Below are 21039 nucleotides of genomic sequence, written 5' to 3'. Positions count from 1 at the left end.
ATGAGCCATCAATGATCTCTCCCAGGAGACCCTTTTGAGTACCTACCACAGCCAGGGGACTGGATCCCTGAGGGCAGAAGTGCCTGGGAAGCTCTTGCTGCAGGGTGTAAACTTTATAAGGGAAGCAACTGCAAGTTTGTGCTGCACTTGGTTGAGACTAGAGAGAGCAGGAGTGGCGTGGGATGTACGGGGAGTAAATACTGCCCTGCCTGAGGGCAGGGGCTGTGTGGCCAGGCCTGTGCCACATGTGTGGTCCTCGTGGTGTGGTGTGCCCAGGCACGGTGCACAGAGGAGAGGGCGCACAGACGCAGCCAGGTGTTGGTGAACTCTGTGGGGGAGGCTGGGATGCCGAGTGCAGGTGGCCAGCACATGCCTCCGGTGTCAGACACATCCCAGACCCCGCGTGCTCGCCGGGTATGCGCCGTGCTGGCAAGCTGCACGCTCTCACGAGTCATTTGTCTGGGACTTATGAATGGCAAAAAGCCTGGTCTGAGCTGCTATGCAGATCAGGATGCCGGCATCCTGAAATCCCGGACAAATCCCCTTAGCGCTTTTGGTAAATCTGCAGCTGGGATTTAACGTTGTGACAGCACATCCTAAGTGTGGTAAAAATAGCCTGTCTCCCAGCAGTGCAAACCTGACTCGCACCTCTCAGTTAATGGGTGAGCAGTCAAGGCTGTTTCTGGAGTCGCTGCACGAATGCGTGAAGCGGCGCCGGTGGCAGGGGATCACAGAGCAGCGCTGTAAAACGCTTGCCTGGCTCAGGCCGATTCTCGGCAGCTTTGACTTAAAACTCAGCGGATCAGAAGTGTGGCAGAGACCCCTGATCCCAGAGTGGAAAGGATGATGGAGAGATCTCTCTGCCCTTTGCTTCTCCAGAAGGCTTTGTCAGCCCTGGGTTTGCCTGGAGGCAGGCTGGAAGGTGCGCTGTGTGGGCAGCATCCCCTCCTAGGCTGGGCACAAAGCTTAGCCCTCTCCCTGAAGGCTGCATAAAAACTTGGATTCATCTGGTTTTAACCCTTTACCTTAATCCGAATGAAAAAACACATTTTATATTAAAAATTAGGGCTGCACCAAATGTGAAGCATCCATCATTTTGCTGCCCCAATGGGGTAACACGGAGAATTGAGAGGGAGAGGATGTGTTTTTCCTGCTCTGAATGCACTCACAGGAGATCACGGTTTATCTGTGACCCTGAAAACAAGTCTCTTACTCTCAAAACTTCCTCTCCAACAAGTCAGTTTGCCCAGAAAGCCTTGCCCCACCCAAATGGGGTGTAGTGTTATCTCTTTAGTGGGCTGCACAAAAATGCTACCAGTGAGTCAGTACAATGTTGGATGTGCAGTTGTACAGAGTGGGAATACAGGATGAAGTAGTTTGCAATGCAGCTTCCCATCCAAAAATACCAGCCAACCAACTGTAAGATGCATTAGCTATCATTTCCCAGTGCATCTGGTAAGATTTCAAGCAAATTTTGGGTTTTTTTGCTGTCACACACCGGAAAATACCATTGTGGTCCCTTGGGACCAGCCTTTTGCTAACTGGGAAAAGGCACCTGTTCACTTACCACTGGGCAGATTTTGAAACTGCATCTTTGTGATTTTGATGCTCACATGTCATCTTCAAAAGCGGCTTGGCAGCCCAACTGACAAATGGCACTGGCAGTGGACAGCGTGTGAAGGCTGAGGTGAGTGAGGCCGTGCTCTGTGGAAGGGCTGCGTAGGTGCTGCTGTGGTACCAAGAAAGAGAAGAATGGAGAGGACAGGCAGGAAGAGCTGAAAGGACTTGCCTTAGGTCACTAACAGGTCTGTGACAGAGTTAAGGGGAGAAACTCAGTCTCAGTCTGATCTCGCAGATAGAAGATTATGCATCTCCCTAAGCATCTATGCCATACTTTGTATGCAGTCTTGTATATTCTGCATACAGGGTTATTTTTCCTTTCTCGATACCTGAAGTCCTCCTATGAGACACTTCAAGTTTAATTATATCTTACCTGATCCAATATTATGTTAGGGCTACAGGGAACAAATGGATGGAGCAGCAGTGTTAGAAAACACCTCTCAACCATCACTGACACCCCAGCTCTGTCCTGGATTCTGTTCAGAGACATCCATCCCTCCGACTGCCTGGGCTCAGTAACGTCACAGTAGAGTGGGACTCTGCTACTCTACGTATGAGCTAGCACTGCATGGCTGCTGGTTTTGCTCCTGGCTCTTAGCTTCCATCCTGAAATGACAGTGTAGTTTAAACTGCCTAAAAATACAGAAGTTAGCTTGCCCTTACACAGGGTACTCATGGTAAACGGTCAAGCTGCCTTGCTGTCACGTGTAGTGTCTCAGAAGTGGCTTGAGCTTGAAGATAACATTAATTCTGTTGAAAACGAGAATTCTGTCATTGCCTTGGGTAGGATTGGTCTCATTTTATGTAAAATACATGCAGATTTCAGCTTTGTATCGAGTTGCTAGGGTGCTGTCCATCAAGCAATGTTTGGAAATCATTTTTAGAAGCGATGCCAGTTTTGACATGCTGTTTTAATATTTTTCTGGCTGCAATAGGGCAAGACATAGAAATCTTATGTTGTCATCACACAGAGCTGCAAAACGTTCTTTTTATCTTTTTTTTTTTTTTTTTGCTTTCTCTCTCTTGCACTCTGTCATATGGAAACCAGATCAAGATTATAAAACTATTGCCCACAAACTGTGATCTTTCTTCTCTTTTGTGGTGAGAGCTGACAAGTCAGTGATGGCTTGGTGCTGTTGGTACTAGCTGTTCATGCCGCACTCATTTGTATGTATCGGGAAGTGCCGAACTTGGCGTTCTTCTCAGTTGGCACACAGGCTGGTGAAACGTCAGATTTTTAATTGTGATAAAGTTCACGAAAGAAAAAAATTATGGCAGATGTTTCCTTTTGTCAGAGTGAACTGAATCATTAAAATGTGATATGATGTACTATGAACAAGTCAATGTAAACACCATCCCTTCTGAACATGTCAAAGACTGAAGAACTTAGACCATTCATGGTAATGTTAAAAACCATGTGGTCTGAATGCTGTATTACCAAGTTTTTCTCTTTAAATGCAGAGCATGAATCTTATGAATTTTTATTGCCTTTCTACAAAATGAAAAGATAACATATTCTGCTGTGGTAAAAATATCCTGGTAGCTTCTGCAGTGTGGTTGTCGTTTCGCTGGTGGTTTACTCAGAGGTCTGCTTTTCACAAGTAGCAGTGAGGTATCCCATTCCCATTGAGTGCTGAGCTTGCTCGCTTAATTTCCTCTTTTCTAGAAGATGTATTTTTGGGAAGTCTTACTCCTTTTCCAGTCTGAAGGAAGTGACAGAAACGCTGCTGCTTGCTGAGGAATGCCTGTGATGATGCGTTAAAACTGGCTCCCGATAAGTGGTTATGGAAAAACTGCAGGAAGCATCTGACAACTGACATTCTCTGTGGACTTCTTCTCCTATTTCCCCCTCACATCTCTGCTTGAAGATTATTGTCCACACACTCACCTAGGCCATTAGTCAGAAAAGAAGTGCATTACAAACTTCCTGATACTTCCCCATGACCTGAGTACTTCTTATCTGCAATTGTTCTCATTCTTGCTGGCCTAAGAGATCTTGACTAGATTATGATTCTTATTCCCAGTGTTGTCCTTTCTCAAGATTTTGCCTTGAATTAAATTATTTTCTTAAGGCTTCAGCTGCTGGAATCAAGCATGAATGAATACCTTAATTTTGACATAAAGGTCAAGGACACTCTGGAAAGATAAGATCTGGGTGGATCCCACAGGGATGTTTTCTGTCGCTCTTCTGATTTCTGATTTGAAGGAACCTGACTCTACTGTTTTGGAATGCTGTGGATTGGGAATAGATTACTGTGCTATATCATAAAGAGAGTAAAAACAAGAGCAAATCCAAATCATTTTGTCCACCAAAAATCTCAATCCTCACCTCTTTTGAGGGTGCACTGCAATTGAGGTGACTGTATTTTGCAGACACATGTAAATACTTGTACACAATGTGATCCATTACATTGATTTATTGGGGAAAAGTTGTGTTTCTGTGCATGGACATACACGAATTGTATGCCAGCCATGTATTTTATTTTAAGTGGGCTTGCAGAAGCCAGAAGTAATGAACTTAGCAATCTGATAGCAGTTGTTAATGGCAGAGCCTCTGGAGCTCTTGCACCACCACGGCAATTCGTGGAAATGCAGTGTGCTTTTTCTAAACTGGCATAAGTTTTTACACCTCTCTTGCACCATAGGAGCTTAATCCATCGTGAAACCTCGTTAGAAGCTGCACCATTGTATCCTGAGGCAGATGTGAAATCTGTGTGAGTCACTGATCTGCCATCAAGCTGAAGGAAACTGAGTCTGTGGTTCTTAAGAAAGAAGGACCCATTTGGGATGCATTTACACAGCTTCTTTTGTATAAATCATTAGTGCTATAAACTATCCATTCTTGTTAGGAGAAGAAATTTAACAATGCAAATAAAACAAAATACTGTGGCAGAGCAATTTTATGCTTGATTGTAATGTTTAATGGCATGTTCTCATAAAGAGATTTTTCCCATCCTTCAGACCTATCGTGTCTGTGACTCACTTGATTTCCGATGGTTTGAACATCCCTCATTTTATTCCTAGAGTTGTTTTCTCTAGAGCAATTTCTGTAAACGTGCTGCAGCATGGGGTTATCCAGGGTTAATTTCCCTTATGATTACACATCCAGACAGCATGTATGTAAATGCTGCAAGACAAATGATAAGAAAACTGCAGGATGAAAGAAAACAAATTCCTTTGTTTTGCATGTAGATTCATTTACCAGTACTGAAGTCTTTCCTTTGCTCACTTTTAAATGTTTACACTAGCTTATATTGGCATTGTAGTTCTTTAAAAGCATTATTTTTATGTCATCCCTGACCTCAAATTTTGCATTCTGTTGATTTCCTTTGTTCCCCATATATCTTCAGATACTTTTTCCAGGTTCTCTCTTCATCCTTTACCTTCAGGTGCAAGACAGCACCATCAGTGAAGCAGAGCTTTGTATCTCTAAACCAGCTGATTATATTCATGTCAGAAATAAAATACAGCTCTTCACATTCTACTTGTATTTTTAGTACTGTATTGTAATCCTGGTTCTGCTTTCCCTTCTTATCTCTGTTCTGTCTTGCCCCGAGATTATATTTTTTTTAGACCAGGGTTGCTGGGTTTTCTTGTGATGTTTCTGCACTGTCCAGCTTTTTGACGTCTTTGCATACACCTTAGTCAGAAAGTACTAAAATGTTTGATAGTCTGTTAACCTGCAGTCGAGTACCCCTTGTTTTCTTTTCCTGGCTGCCAGGGAGTTTGCTGGCAATTGAGATTTATGGAGCGAATAATCCACCTGGCAGGAGACTCTCTGTAACTGAAGTATGTTCTTTAGTGGAAGAGTGAACATTCTTTGTGTGTCTAAAATACCACTAATAGCTTATTTAGCAACCTATACTTCTACAACAGGGCTTTCAGTTTTGTGTTGGAGGTGGATTTTTGCATGTGCTTAATTCTAGCATCCATGCTAATTCTATCCCTCATTTAACTTTCATCCATTCCTATGGCAGGATAATGCATGATGTGATCTCCCAGCTTTTTAATGTGGTGCTTAGTGCATTTCTTCTAGCTCCTGCTTGAACAGAAAAAAATATTAATAATGAGGGATGATTCTTTCCTGTACTTGCTGGGAATTGCCTGGAAACCACAGGGAGTTTAGGCAGGGTAGTCATGCTGCAACCAGAGACTCCACAGAATCCAGTTCCAGGTACTAACTGCAAGTACTGCTGGGAGAGCTCTGAATAATAACAGAATTTTTAAAATCCCAAACAAACAATATTGTTATCCTTTCTTGCCTTTTCTCTTACTTAAATAGCTCATTTTTACACTTAGTCGATTTGAGCTCAAAATGTGACAAAAGCTGTGGAATGTGATCAAAACTAAGGGTGGAAGGAGGTGCAGTATTTTCAGCACAGCTGATTTTGTTCACTAATTTTTGACAGAACTAAATGTAGGATTGAAGCAGTCAATGACTAAAACACATGGAAGCCACTGTATCACAATATTCACCCTAATGGTGGGAAATTTTTGTTCTCAGACACCCGGTGACTTTGTCCCCTTGGAGACGTTTTCCTGGTCTGAATAGTCCGGGTTGATTATCTTCCTCATATTTACAGCCGCCTTTCCCTGCCCAGAGCTTCTCATTCCTCAAGCATCAGCACCAGGAAATTCCGTACCTGTTTTGCAGCAGTGGCAGGGGAGCATCCAAGTTAGCAGCAGTGTGATCTGCAGGGTAAGCAGGGCCAGGGCATTATGCTCACTGTACCATTTAACCCTGCTGGAACAGACGACTGTAAATTGCCTATGTTGAGCCAACATGTGAGGACTAATAGAACTGCAGTGGGGATAATTCGTAAGTAGATTTTCTCACTCACCAGTGTAAACAGAGCCAGTGCTAGTCAGGTCTGAAATGGTGATTACTTTTAAATCAGCATGTTATAATTCAGTGTCCCTGACTGAACCCTCCTTCCAGCAGAGGAAAACAAACCACTGCATGCGTGGCCAGCACAGGGATCACTCAGGCTGTGCAACTAACTATGCATGTGAAGGACTGCCTGAATTTCCTAATCCTTCTTATTGCTGCAGAGTAAAGAACAGCTTTAACAGGGAGTTAATTTAGAGTCCTTAAATACTGTCTTCTTCCCTCCACCAACTTTACTTCTTTTGGGCTGTGTTGCTAATCTCTCCACAGTGCTCCCATCTGCTTGTTCCTTGCACCTAATCACATTAAACACAACATAATACATCTGGATACATGTACTGGCAAATCGGTTACTGGAGTTCACTGCCTATGAGAAAAGCACTTTTTCTTTCCCTCGGTCGGTGCTGTTCCTCCGTCTTTTTCTGACAAAATCTAGATTTAATCAGAAAGGTGAACATTTCCCCCAGGTGGAGGCAGTGTGAGAGGTGGGGGCATGGGGCATTCAGTGGGTGCATCTGCAGGTGCTTGAAGCCTTGAAGTTGCTTGGCAGTGCAGGGAGGGGGAAGCGCCTCTGCACACACACCCACTGTCCAGGCTCCCCAAGGGGCTGGCTGCAGGCAGGAGGAAAACACCCCCTTATTGTCCACTTCGAAGACTGTGGGTTTTCTCTTATTCTTCAAAGTATCACAACTGGCCAAGAACCTGCCCATGGTCAGTAATGTCTTTAGAGGATCAGAGAAAAAAAGGGAGAAGTAGCAGAAATGCAAAAGTCATATTGAGAAGGCAGTATCTGTGCAGTTTTGGTCACCAAAGCATGACTGTTTCTTTACACTTGAGATTAACATCTTTACTAGCAGTAAAATAAAAAATTCAGGTTTTGTTCTTGTGGGTTCCAAAATGAGTCTTTAGTTTTCTCAGTAATGATCTGAGGAGACAGATCAGTGAACATGTCCTTCATAAAATTTCACCTGTTACCAAGTTGAACTAGCCCTTGGTTTTATCATTAATGTGCTAGACTTGTAATGGCCTGTGGAGAAGCATTATGACTCTGTGCCAGAACCTGCTTAAGGAGCTTCTACCCTGACGCCAGAGCAGCCGTCCTGCTCAGAGGTCATGGTGGAACCTGCTACTTGGAATTTTAGCAGGAAGCTGCTCCCCCATTCTTGTTGACAGAGAAGCTTATATGGGCTCTTTGGCACAGGGCTTGATTCACATTAAAAAGTTTGTGATAAATTCTTAATAAATAGGTGATGAGCCAAATATTGTTCTGAGGACGTTCTTGAGGATGCTTATCACAGAAGTCTGTAACCATTTTGCAGTCATTGTGCCTGCACTTGTACAATAATAGTTGGTGGGTATTGGGCTAGAGAGTGAGTAAAGTGTGTGAGTTACCAGTCTGTGTGCTGAGTCCCCCGTCTTGCCAAAGCAATTATTTTATGTCATGGGTTAATGCTCGTCAGAAACTGAAGACTCTAAACATCTACAGTTCAATTGTATGAGTAAAGGACAAGCATTAATGCCAATATATTAGTTTGGTTTGTTTTCTGCTTTCTTTGTAGTCTTTAAACTGCACTCATCTGAAACCAGCTTCTCGTTTTAAACATGAGGTTGGGGAATGATGTATGTAGGTCAGTCTTTGGTCAGAAACTTTATCTTACAACGTCCTTGAAAACAAAGTTTGCAACAGGAAGGTAATTGGCCTCAGCAGCAGCTCTGTACACATTGAGTGGGTATGCCCACGCAACAGCCATGCTCAGAAGTCTGGTCTGTTGAATTAATTGTCTTTAAAGTAGTTTAAGGACAATCAGATTTTAATTTTGAAAGCGCTTCACATCTGCTATCTCTACTGAATTACTTATCTCTGCTGGTAACAGTGCCGTACTTGGTTAATACTCCACTTGCACAAAAGCATTCTATTGACACATAATTTAAACTCATTCTGCTCTTCTAGGAACTCTCAAAGGATATTTATTTACAGTCCACAATCACTGTCCCCCAGCTTGACTGTTGTGTTTGGATTGAGGCCTTAGACCTTGCAGTATCAAGCTAAACGTCAACAACAGTTTAATAAATCCAGACAGTGGGGATAGCCTGTAACCAGGAGAGGGGCCCTGCTGTGTGCTGTGGATATATATAGCAGAATATGTCTCCCTAATATTTTTAAGCCCCTGGCTCTTCATAGTGCTAGCTTGATAGGTGACTGCAAGCAGGCCCACTCCTCTCTGCTTCTTTCCCCTCCTGGCTTTTGCTCTTTGACTTTGAGTTAGGGCATCTTTATATTTGAGGCTGGTGCCTGGGATTTACAAACATGAGAGGCGTGGGCAGCACTGGGTCTGCCTCCATGGTCTGCCAGCGTGTCCTGGGGGCCTGTGCTGTGTGTGGGGGAGAGCAGTGCTGCTGTGAGCTGAGCTGAGGTGAGCCAGCCACAGCCTGCTGGAGAGGGGCATGGAGCCTCCCCAGTGCTGCAGCCATCTCCTCTGCTCTCAGGAGCTCCAAGGCCCTGGCAAAGTGTGGCCCAGAGGGTCAGCTCACTTTTCTTGACACTGGTCTCATACAGTGCTTTGGGGATGCCACCATAATCCAGAGAAGTAACTAGGAATGGGAGGAGTCTTGGCCATGATGCTGAAGCCAGGATAAAGGAATATCCTGGGAATTGAAGGACAGGGTGCTGACAGTGCTTCCTAACATGTCAGAGACACTGTGGGACTGTGCTGCTCCTTTGCACAGTGGCAGCAGGGACAGCCCTGAGTCCCTGCTGCTGGCCTCCATCGTGTTACTGAGTGCGAGTACAGGTGGGGAGCGGGATCAGGAACCCACCTGGCAGCGTTCTTCAGCCAGAAGGGAGCCAGAAAGGCTGAGGCAGGCATAGGGGATTGGGGGGCCAGAGGGGTTGAGGGATGGGGCACAGGGCTTCAGGGACAGGCACAGGGGTTCTGGGGCAGGCAGAGGAGTTCAGGGACAGGCACAAGGGTTCACTGGCAGGCACAGGGCTGCAGAGGAAGGCAGCACTCACTGCTGGAGCTGGGAGTTCTGCCAAAGAAACACACATGCGGCTGAAGCCCGGTGTTCTTCTTTCCCCTCTTTCTTTAGGTTTTTTTTTTTTTTTTTTAACTTGAGGTTACAGGCATCGTTCCTTCTGATGGTTATGGTTTTATGGTATAGCGCCGGGATGCGACTCCCTAGTATTTTACGCACACGCGGAGACACACACGACTGCCCGTGAAACTTGGGATAAGGCAGCGGGGCCCGCGCAGCTGGGATGATCCCGGGATCCCTCTGGCTGCCGGTGTGGCGCTGGGGCCGAGCTTCGGCTGCCGGCGCCCTTTGAAGGGCCCAGGGCCGCGAGCGCGTCCGGCCCCGCGCGGTCCCGTCTCGGCGGGCGGGGCGGGGCGGGGCGCGGGCACGTGCGCGGGGGCGGCGCGGGCGCGGCGCAGGCGCGGGCGGGCCGGGCAGGCGGCGGAGCCGGGGCGCCCCGAGCGCGCCGGGCCGGGCCGGGCTTAAAGAGCGGCGGCGGCGCGGGTCAGGTACGGACCTTCCTGCATCCCTCCTTCCCTCCCTGTCTGCGCTCCGCGCCTCCCCGCGGGGCTCGCCCACCAGCGGGGCAGCGCCTTTCCGTTCCTTTTGTTCTCGCCGGTCGACTGTTTTTTAATATTTTTTTTCTTTTTGTTGTTGTTGTGGTTTGGGATTTTCGATTTTTTTTTTCTTTTTTTTTTTTTTTTCCTCGAACTCGTTTCGCCCCGGGCGCGGAGCCCGGCGGGACCCTGGTGTCCGTGCGTGCGCGCACACGCGCGGCCGGGGCACGGCGGGGCGGGAGCGGCCGGTGCCGGCCGTGCCCGCCCGCTCCGGCGGCAGCGGCGGCTGCGGGGCGGCAGCCGCGCTCCGAGCGCCGGGAGAGGCGCGGGCGGGAGGCTCCCTGGCAGCCGCCCTGACCGTGCCCCCTCGCTGGATGGAGCCCGGGGCTGCCGGGGATGCGGTGCCCGCCGCGGGGGCTGGCGGAGCGGCTTGAGCCCCCCGCCCGGCGCAGGCGAGCATGTCCAGTGAGCGGCTTAACAGGACAGCGGTGAAGGATGCGCGGTTAAAAGACCTGTTGTTGGAAAGAGGTACCGGCGCCGAGGTCCGCAGGGGCAGCGACCGCGGGATGCGGCCCGGGGCACCGCAGCGCCCGGGAGCGCTCGCCGGCGGAGCTGCGGGATCCGTGTGCGGGGGGAGGCTCGCTCGGGGTGCCGGTCTGGTGTGGTCGCTGCTAGGGCTGTAAATTGTGTCTCTCTTTTCGAGCTCTTCTGAGAAGGTAATTTGATTCAGCGTGTTGCTTTTTCCGTGTTGGGCGTTTACCCTGAAACGTTGTGTTTGGTTTTAGGTTTTTTTCCGCTGGAGAATTTTTATTAGAAACGCAGTTTCTTGCGCGTTAAGAAACCGATGTATGTGAGTGTCACAGGCTCAGGGTCGTAAAACCAAAGCGTTTCTCTTCCTGAAGCTTTGCCCGGTTTCTTTCCCGGTCAATTTACGGGAGAAGTGGGGAGGAGGAGATGCCTGTCGGGAAGGCGGTGGCCCTGCGCGCCTGGCAGGTGTCGGGCAGGGGACGTGATGGGGGCCGCGGTGACCCAGCGCCTGTCAGCAGCCGCTAGGAACTATTTAAATGGCCTCGATCCGTGCCAGCAAATACAGACTGCTGCTGCTGCTGCTGCTGCTGCTGCAGGCTGCCTTTGCTTTTTACCGCTGATAACCTAATGAGCAGCAGGAATGTCACTCAGGAGGAAGAAGCGATTTAAAGTTATAGTTTTTCTCCGTGCTTTCCATTGAGGAAATCCTCTTGAACATCAGTAAGGTGTTCTGTTGCAGTTTGGTGTTGACAATGCAAACTGAATGTGGGAAATCGCATGTGCTCGCAGCTGTGTGCTGTGGTTTTTATTTTCTTTATTGTATGGCCGTATTTTAATCAAGCATTTTTAAATGGTTCCCTCCTACGGGAAGTGCTCACAGACCAAATCACTCATCTCTAAGGGAGAAGTACTGTCCCTTGCCCCTGAAATGCAGGGGTCTCGATAAATTTAGAAGACTGTGTCCTTGGCAGATAGAGAAGTAACATGTCATTCTAGTGATCTGTGCATTCTAGGAAAGCCCAAATAAACATTGGTTGTTTTGCATGTTGCCCTTTAGCAACAGTCTCCCATTTTCCAGTCTAAAGTGTGACATGGACCCAAAAAAAGTTTGTATAAAGAAAAAGAAACCCTTTAATACTTCAGTAGCCACAGAATGTGAATTGCAGAAGTTGTCAGCTGTGTGAAGTCTGTGTTCTGTGTTTCTGAGCCAAGAAAAACCAAGACTTTTAACTTAACTGTGGTTTGGGTGGGTTTATTTTTTAATTAATTCTGTTCTTCCGCCTTTTTGATCTTCTGGTGCTGACATTGTGAGCTTCCAGTGACGCAAGAGAGGGGAAAAAGAAAGATCGCTGCCCTGTGTGTGGGGTTGATAGCAAAAGCAGAGCACCAAGCACTGGCTAACCAAATTCTTTGAAAACGCTGGTGGTCTTAATGATGAGTGGGAAGCACTTAACAGCGAGGAGTGATAAAGTGATAGACATATTTTTGCCCTTTACTCTTTCCTTAGCCTTAAGTAGGCTTAGTTACTCCTCAGGAGAGGGTTGCAGACCCTCAGCACTTGGTGCTGTGGCTGGTGACAGACAGCTGGAGCTTGGCACCAGCCCCCGCTGGACACCAGCACGCTTGTAGCTCCTGGAGCCTGATGTTTGTTTGCAAGAGATCTTAGAATAATGGAACAGCCTTGGGTTTCCTTTAGGTGCACTGCAGGTTCGTCTTGGGGTTTATGTTTGAGTGGTGTTTTTGTAGCTCAGCTTCACAGTTGTGTTGTGTCAGCACAAGTGTTCTGCTGTCACACAGAAAGCTGAGCGTGGCTGCGAATTAAAGATGGGGGCAAAAGGGGCTTGTTTGCCGATACTTGTTCTTTCATTTTCATGTGGCATGTCTCTTTCCTCATTAACTTCTTAAAACAGATATTTAGTATCAGTTCCCCAAAGTTCATGTTTTTGCATCCAAAAAGTAATGCCCTTTTTGGAAAGTACTGAAACAGAGCAACTTGAGCTGCTTCTTTGCTTTTTCTACCAGCCTAGCAACCAAAGACCTCCTCCCATTAACTGGAGTTGTCTTTCAAGATGAGCATCCCCTGTGAGCAATGCAGTTTCCATAGAAATATCATCAACTAGGTAGCTGCAAAGGGCAATTTTTCCCCTTACATTGCTCATCCTTGCTGCTCCAGTGTAGCCAAAAGGGTGCAAGAGTGACTCATTTCTAAATATACTTAATATTTGTGGTATAGGCAGGGCTTCAGATAAGATGATGGGTTCTGACGGAGTTCATTGTAATTGTATCTCTTGCAACAACCAGGGCCCTGGTTTCATTTTTATCCATGGTGGAACATCTCTTGTTTTAGAGTACCAGAGCTCTTTTTAGATTTTTACCTGACTGGGAAAGGCCTGGAAAAGTTAGCATTACACTCGTTGGAGAGAAGGTGGTAATTGAAAAAGACACCGCATGTAGATTCAATAGGCTTAAGGTTTTCCACTCTAGTTAAATAGCTTTCATGCTCTTGACTTGATAAAAAAATTAAGGTTAGTGTATTAAATAATCAGTGTCCTGATTCCTCTCAGGCTTTGAGGCTTATGAAGCCCTCTGGACTCTATTGGTACTACAGGTGGCTATTAAAACAGAGTGGGGTGTGTGTGTATGAGGTTCCTTTGGTTTTTTGTCCAGTGAAATTGTTTTGTCCAAAAGGTTCATCTATGGTGTTTATGTTGAAGAGTTTGTTTCCTCTGGAGGCTGCAGAGAAGGATCACTAAGAAGCTTCTTAGTTTTGACCTATAGCCACTGATGCTGGTCAGTTTGCTCTGGCAAAAATGAAATAATTTTCATACTTTTTAGAACAGCTTTCATCACAAAACTTTGCAGAATAGACAGCAAGAGTATCTCAAGCCAGATCAGTCTCAGAGAAATATTGAGTGTCTTTTCAGGTTGTTGCTTTGATGGTTAACCTTCCGTGTGTTGATGACACGTTTTCCTCTTTTTTTTCCCTTTGTTTTAGCTGAACTGGAGTTTGTTCAAATCATCATTATAATCGTGGTTATAACTGTTATGGTGGTAGTGATCATCTGCTTGTTGAACCATTACAAACTCTCGACTCGCTCCTTTATCAACCGGCAGAGCCAAAGCAGGAGGCAGGAGGAAACTCTGCAGACGGTGAGTGTGAGCCCCCTGCACCAAACTCCCTTTTCCTTGGGCTCTGTGGGCCTGCAGCAAAGCCTCCCAAAGAGCTCTGCTACAGGAAGCTGCTGGAAGAACTTCTGATATCACTTTTAATACTCCCTGTAGTTAGGTCTTTTGCCAAAGTTGTATTTGTCGGTAGAAAACAAATTTGGAACGCAAATATAAGGTACATGCTCTTCAATTATTTTTAGACCCTGCTGTGTTTTATGTAGCCTATATTCATTTTGCATTTGGAGCTTAGATGGGACTTTGTGTTTGCTCCTGCTGTACTTTGAGAGGAGAGTGTGGAAGGGGAATGAATGGAGATGAGCTGGGGTGCAAAGATTTGAAATACATGTTGTTATGACTTTCCATATGTTGTGTGGTATCCTGGGGTTTTCTCTCTGTTACTGTTTTGTGAAGCTGGCATGGCTGTTTGCTGTATCAAAACCACTGTCCCAGTAAGGGCCCAGGAAAATGTTGTGTTTGTTTCACTAGAACAGCAAGAAGAGATAGAAAAAGGATCTCTCCAAGGACCTGGTGTGCTTAAGATGTGTTGTTACTGGGTCAAAGGCTTAAGATGGAATCTCAGTCAGCACTTGTTAAGAATGTGTTAAGTGACCCCAAGAGTAAATGAGCACCTAATTTGCCTTGTGAGCCAGGAGTTTGCTGGGTGGGATGCTCTGCTGCCTTGTGAGGGTTAAGCACAGCATGTCCCTGACCTTGGGATATCCCCCACAAGCCTTGCAGCATCCCGTGGTGTTACAGGGAGGTCCTTCCTTCTGATGGGCTTTTCCCAGAGAGGTGCCCTTGGCCTCTTTGCTGGCAGAGGTGGCCAAGGGGCCATTTATGAAGTCACCTTTTGATGCATTGAATTCCTGGTAACAGTGCTGAGTTCACAGCTTCCTTTTGCTGTCAAAAAAAGAAAGTCGGATTGTAACTGAGAGGTGTGATCATAATGGTTTACACCAGTTCTAACACCACAGTCTCACCTTTTTATCCATTCCAGTCTTATGTTTCTTCCCTCTTTGTGCTCCTTAGGGAGCTGCCAAGGTAATGGTGAGAGGCCTCGGGACTGCTCTGGCTGAGCACTAATTGCTGGCTTTTTGCTTTTGCCTTTTTGTTATGGTTAGATTTCAGCAGGGGAGGCAGAGATGCCACAGGGCTGCTGTGGAGCTGCCTCCCTGGCAATTGCAGCTCCCTCCTGAAAGTCAGCTGTACAGTGTGACAATGCAGGGTTCCCAAAGCTCTCTCTTAGTGCATCACCTGTGCCATTTTGCTGGGGTGAATTGCTCTTTCCTTGGAGGCTGCAGGGGGAGGAAAGGAGCTGCCTCCTCAAGGAGAGGCTGCCTCGCTGCCTGGCACTTGGGTAGTGTACGAATGGTTAGCTCTAATTTGGTTACAGATGAAACTGGAACTTGTCAAGCCTTCACCTCTTGGACTTGAGGATTGGAAAAATTGACTAGATTAATTTGAATGTTGCTTTAAAATGGACACTGTAATTCAAGAACCACAATTCTGTCTGAAAAATGTTAGCTGTAATTGCTACAGATCCCTAAAATGAAATAGTTTGAGATAAATGAAATGCATTTTCGTCTTCACAAATCTTTTTAAACTGTAGTAAGCTGTCAAATGCATGAAATAACCCATTATTTCCTTTGTATGGTTCATTACTATTGTCTGTTATCAGAGCCAGTGATTTTTTTTTGCCTTCTCTTGGGCACAAGGTAGAAAACTTTGCCTTCTGGTGAAGAAGAGCATGCAATTTGGCAACAGGGACTTGGGAGCTGCTTTAGTGCCCAGAACTGATCTTAAATCATTTTTAAAACACTGACTCAGTTTCAGTTTGATGTCACCATTATAAGTAATGATAATCACAGCCAAGTGAGCACTTCATGGGAATTGATGAGGGGATGGCAAGAAGCAGTTACTGATTCCTCTGAAAGCCTTTGGTATAGATTTGTCATTGCTATTACTCATCTGAATTTCTGATAAGCTGCAGCTCTTCTTAGAAGAAGGTCATACTTGTGGGGAATGGGGATTTACAGGTCTCTGAGTTGAGATGTCAAAAGCTTTGAAATTTTTTTTGTGTCAGGTGTTAGAAGGAAATTCTGATAGAAACTGGCTGTGCAGTACAAACCTTAAAAGCAATGTGCAGAGAATGAGGGTCAGAAAACTAAAGTAAGTGCTCTGTGGTAAGAAACTGCAAATGACCAGCCTGGTCTCATTGTCCACAGTGGAGTGGCTTGCACAAGATAATAGTGTGAGTGGTGAGATGCAGGTTATACACTTGTAAAATTCATTTCTTGTGCCAGGCACACCTTCCTCTGTGTGCTCATGCTGTCCAAGTGGATTTTCTTGGAAAGGAATATTTTTTTAATGGTATATATTATATCTCTGAAAACAGATAAAAATGTTTGTTAACCACTAATACCTGAAGAAAATATTATTGTGACTTAAGTCTTTCATTGGTAGAGAAATAGTGAGTGGAAATAGAGGAAATTCAGACATCTTTCTTGAAAGAAGATGGTAAAGCAAATTATTTGACTGTTGACTAGTTCTGAAGTGAACACCCTTTCATGTAACTGGGTTAGCAGAGGTGTATCAAAATGTAGAACTCAGCCTTTCCTGTTCAGATGGGGGGTTTGTTTGTTTGTTTGTGTTTTTTGTTAGGTTTGTTGTTGTTTCAGTTTTTTGGGGTTTTTTTTCTTTTTTTTTTGATCTTTTTGTTATCTTCAGTTTTCTTTTTCTTTAAGCCTGTCCTGTTTCTAGATAATCATGCCTTCCACCAGCTGAGTGGTGGCTGAACTGCACAGATTTCTGGCTGCATAAAGATCAACTATTGAATAAATGATCTCTCTTATTCTGGTTCTTCTACAGAGTGTAATAGGAGTGATCAGCTAAATTACCTGCTGCCTTTATTACCAGCCTCACACCTGTAAAACTCCTGGGTTAGGCATCAGAAGTAATTAAATGAAAGATCTTAGTGGATTTTTTTTCTGAAATGAAAGATATTAGTGGATTTCTTTTTGTGATTGAACTTCTTCGTGGTTATACAAAAACAAACAAACTGAAAAACCCAAAGAAACAAAAAAACCCCAAAAACACCCTGAAGGAATGCCCTCAAATAAAAAAAAATAAAAGAGGATGATAATGAGAATTTCAACTTTCAGGCCAAGTCAGAAATTAGAATATTAACAAGATTTGAAGTAATGTTTAAAGGGCAGAAAAAGGACCAGTCATAGGGAAAAAAGGCTGCTCTTCAACAAGTGCACGCTAAATGATGTTGTTACACACCTGTTCTGTAAATACAGTTTTCTGTTCATATTTATAATTTTTATTTCTTTTTCTTTTTATTCTTCTGGAGTATAATCTTCCAGTCTTTCCCCTGGTCTTTGGTATTTTATTACCTTGGTTATTGGGCCAAGGCCTTAAGCAGACAGGACAAATGCTGAGTGCTCAGGAGCAGTAGGTGCTTCTGCTGCAGTGCTGAGGATTGCTGCCTGCTCTGTCCTAGTGAGGCCATTAAGCATTCCAGCCCTGTTTTTACATTAGCAGAAATAAAGAGTTTTGGGATCCTAATTATGAGAGGTGGAAAGATGCTGAGCAATAGCCATGCTGGCATGAGCAGTAGCCTGGAGTGAGCCTGCGAGGTGCTGAGCAATGTCTGTACCACAATGGATAAAATATTGAACGTTTCCTGCTGCTGGCTTATCCATCAGCAGTGCTGGGCTTCACAGCTGGGAGCAAGCCAAGGGTTGCAGAGCACCTGAGAGGGATGCAAAAGCCGTGGGGCGTGGAGTACACCAGGAGCTTGCCCAGGGGCTGCTTCACGGTGAAACAGCAGAACTCCGGTGTGGGGGCAGCTGGCAGTGCTGGGGGAGTTTGGGGCAGAGCCATGTGGCAGCCCTGGCAGCGCACATGTGTGTGATACCCCAGGGGAGATCTGTGCTGCTGCAGTGTTGCTGGCTGTGCCTTTGTTGATCTGGTACTGGGAGGGCACTCGTGCTGGTAGCCAAAATCTCCTGCTGGAATGTAGGTAGCTGAAGCTGAGCTGCTGCTGTGGCACTCTGCTGTTTGCTGGGACAAAACAAATATAAATCTTGCTTCCCAATGATTAACTCTTAAAGTCATCACCAGTGATTTCCACGGGGACATTGAGGGGAAAGAGATTAACTGACTTACAGAGAGGTACTTAATGAACTTTGACGTTCCTAATTTCATTCCTTTTCCCTATCCTGGTGTCTTTGCATTGTCCTCTTTTATAAAGTAGGTGTTGAATGAGTGCTGAACACTTGTACTGCCCCAGGCCTACTCCTGGCAGCAAATCCCTGCATCCATCACACAGGATGCTCACCCTGACCAGCCCCTGCCTCCCAGCACCGAGGGCAGCATTGCTGCTCAGGCTGCTCAGCTTGCATTAAACCTGCATTGGGAGGTTTGGATGCTGAGCTCCAGGAGCACAGCTGTAAAAAATACTCCCCTCTGCCCTGCACCAGCTATTTCAGAATAATGGGGGAATGTCAGGAGGGTGACAGAAAATAGTCAATAATATTGACAGCTCAGGGATTTGCCATTTTTTCAAATGATAGTCTTTCCTGCTGGTCTTTTAAATTATTTCCTACTGGCATTGGCATTACTCTGTCTGTTTCCTGCTGGTGTCCCTAGGCCACTCATTCTCATTTTCTTACTGACATGTGCGAAGGAAAGAAAATCCCACTGGGAAGGAGAGCCCAGTCTACAGCCAGGAGAGGGTGTGAGTGCTGTAGACCACCCTGCTTTGCCAAATCTTTTTGTTTGTGCTAGTCATCATTTGGCAAGGGCTGGATGTGCACTGTATTCTCCTGCTGTCTCCTTGAGGGACATGAGCTTGCCTCTCCTCGGGGAGTGCTGCCAAGAGGGACAGCGAGCTCGGCTGCTGCCCTTTGAAGTCTCCCACAGTAAAGTCATTATATGTTTAATAAGGGCAGGATTGTCCAGGAAATCTGCAGGTAGGACTAGAAGCAAGGAGCACTGGCTTTGGGTGGCACCTGACTCAGTGTGTCACCTTGGGCAACTTGCTTCATCTCCAAACAGAGGAGGAAGGATAATAGTACTTACTCCCTTCAGTTGAATGAAATGAAGATTACTTAAAGTGATGAAGTGCTGTGAAGATGGGGAAATAAAAGTTTTAAAGCATTAAGTAACAGGAATAATTGCAGTAAGTGTAGGGAGGCAGATTACATGTGAGAGATTTGGCACTCTCTGTAATTCTCTAGTACTTCTGCTTGGTACCGTGCACTGCTGTGCTAGACAGTCACCTCTCCTGTCCTTGAGGAGTTGCTTTTAAAGGAACAAGCAGTCCTGCTGGAATACTCACCATTCTGTTGGGGACAGCACAATAGTTTGTTTTGTTTGTGTTTGTTGCTATCTTCAAAGCTGTGGTTGCCTGTATGACCCAGGAAGATACTGGGAGGAATGAGCCCCTGTGCCTTCCTGGAGTGTTTTCAGCAAGCCAATGCTTTAATGTGGTGTAATGTACCACCTAGGGCCAAAAGCAGAAATTACACTGCTATCTGGAACATTTCACTTGCAAAAGAAATGTGTGTGTGTGCGCGCGCACGTTTTTGTATAAAAATAAAATAAAAATCTATGTTAAGGGGAAAAGAGGGACCTTCTTAATAATTGTAATGCATTTTAGAAAGTGAAAAACTGACTTTTGTTTCTCAGAAAACATTATTTCAGGTAGAGTTCTATTTTGCAGAAACTTAATAGTGGAGAAAGCCTGTAAATCTCCTTAAGAGTCAGCAAAAAAAGAAGAGTTTGGATTATATGGGATTGTCATCGTTTAACCCCAGCTGGCAACTAAGCACCACACAGCCACTTGCTCCCAGCAGGCTGGGGTAGAGAACTGGGAGAGTAAAAGTGAGAACTCGTGGGCTGAGATAGGAGAGTTTCATAGGGAGAGCGAAACAAGGAGTTCATTCACCACTGCCCAGGGACAGGCACGTGCCCCTCCGTTGCCAGGGCATTGGTGCTCCATGCTGTGTGACAGGGACTTGCAAAGAGCAAATGCTCTTGCTCCCAAAGTCCCCCCTTTCCTTCTTCTTCCCCTGGCTCTGTGTACTGAGCGTGATGCCGTGTGGTCTGGCATGTCCCCTTGCTGGTGGGCTGAGGTGAGCCCTGACTCTGTGCAAGGACAGTTCAGCAATTATGAAAATACCCCTGGGTTATCAACACTGTTTTGCTCAGAAATCCAAGACATGGCCCCATACTTGCTACTGTGAAAGAAATTAACTCTGTCCCAGCTTTAACAAGCACAGGGATCCTTTTGCTTTATTACAGCTTGAGGAAAACTTTTGGCTGAATGTAAATTTTTACCTCTAATTTTTCCTGAGTTAAGAATCATTCTTCTGGTAAATGTCTTTGCTGCTGGCTGTCGAGGGGCTGATGCTCAGCTGAGGCAGTTGGGTGACAGTGTATGCTCCACTATTTAAAAATGTTCTCAGAAAGTCATCTTCTTACACTGTTTAATTCTGGAGGCTCTAAAGCTTTGTAAAATGTGAAATAGCAAATTATCCTAGGCCTATAGCCTCTCCTAAGCTCTAAATATTGAGTTAAATAATCATCACCATGAGATAATTAAGTAATCACTCAGCTGGATTTATTAAATGATGCTGCTATTTCAAAACCTAATCACAAAGTTAATTTCTGTAAATTGTGGTGAAACCCAAAAATGACAATGGGTCAGCAAAAGACATAGGTGGATCCCTAAGATTTTTCTTGCTTGGTGTTATTGGTAGATGCTAGAATTTTCATTCCAAAGCCCAACAGTGTTAAAAATTAATACGCTATAGGGAATGAATGCATAAGCTTTCTCTCCTTGTTGCTTTTAAGCATGGAAGCTCGTGCCTGAAGTCTCTTGAACAAGGAGCATGTTGAGCTGGCCTAGCTATTGACAATCTGTAAGAAGCAGGTAAATGAGGTACTGCCCTCATCAAAATATGGGTAGATTGCATTTGCTCAGGTTTAGCCTTGTTTGCACACACCTGATAACTACAAATCCCTAATATAAATGCAAATGCTGTCAGTTCTCATCTGATTTTCACTGATGTGAGCACAGGGGAAGAAGCATTTTAGCTTTCAAAGGAAGGTCTGTAAGCACAGGGACAAGTAGGGAGCAAGAACTCACACTTTCCCTCAGTATAAGTCACCCCAGATTGGTCAGGGTGATCCTAGCGCATTATTTCCTAAATCTGTGTCTCAGGGTGGAGGAGTGTAGTCATGGGGATATTT

The 21039-nt window shown here is 45.5% G+C and overlaps 1 protein-coding gene across 5 annotated transcripts in view; it reads left to right on the top strand.

Annotated features, from left to right (window-relative positions):
• LDLRAD4 (low density lipoprotein receptor class A domain containing 4) overlaps positions 1 to 21039 on the top strand; it is a 285488-nt gene that overhangs the window by 250014 nt on the left and 14435 nt on the right. For 2 of the 5 annotated variants that reach the window (XM_058043242.1, XM_058043335.1), the window contains exon 5: positions 13604 to 13758. In XM_058043242.1, coding sequence (XP_057899225.1) covers positions 13604 to 13758 — 155 coding nt within the window. Of the gene's footprint in view, positions 1 to 9962; positions 10033 to 10418; positions 10609 to 10630; positions 10797 to 13603; positions 13759 to 21039 lie in introns of those variants that run through there. The other 3 variants (XM_058043504.1, XM_058043419.1, XM_058043591.1) reach the window with 3 other exon arrangements.

The sequence above is a fragment of the Melospiza georgiana genome, chromosome 1 (assembly GCF_028018845.1).
Source record: "Melospiza georgiana isolate bMelGeo1 chromosome 1, bMelGeo1.pri, whole genome shotgun sequence".
Lineage (NCBI taxonomy): Eukaryota > Metazoa > Chordata > Aves > Passeriformes > Passerellidae > Melospiza > Melospiza georgiana.
Note: the sequence above shows the minus strand (reverse complement) of the source record. Positions and strands in the feature narration are given on the sequence as shown.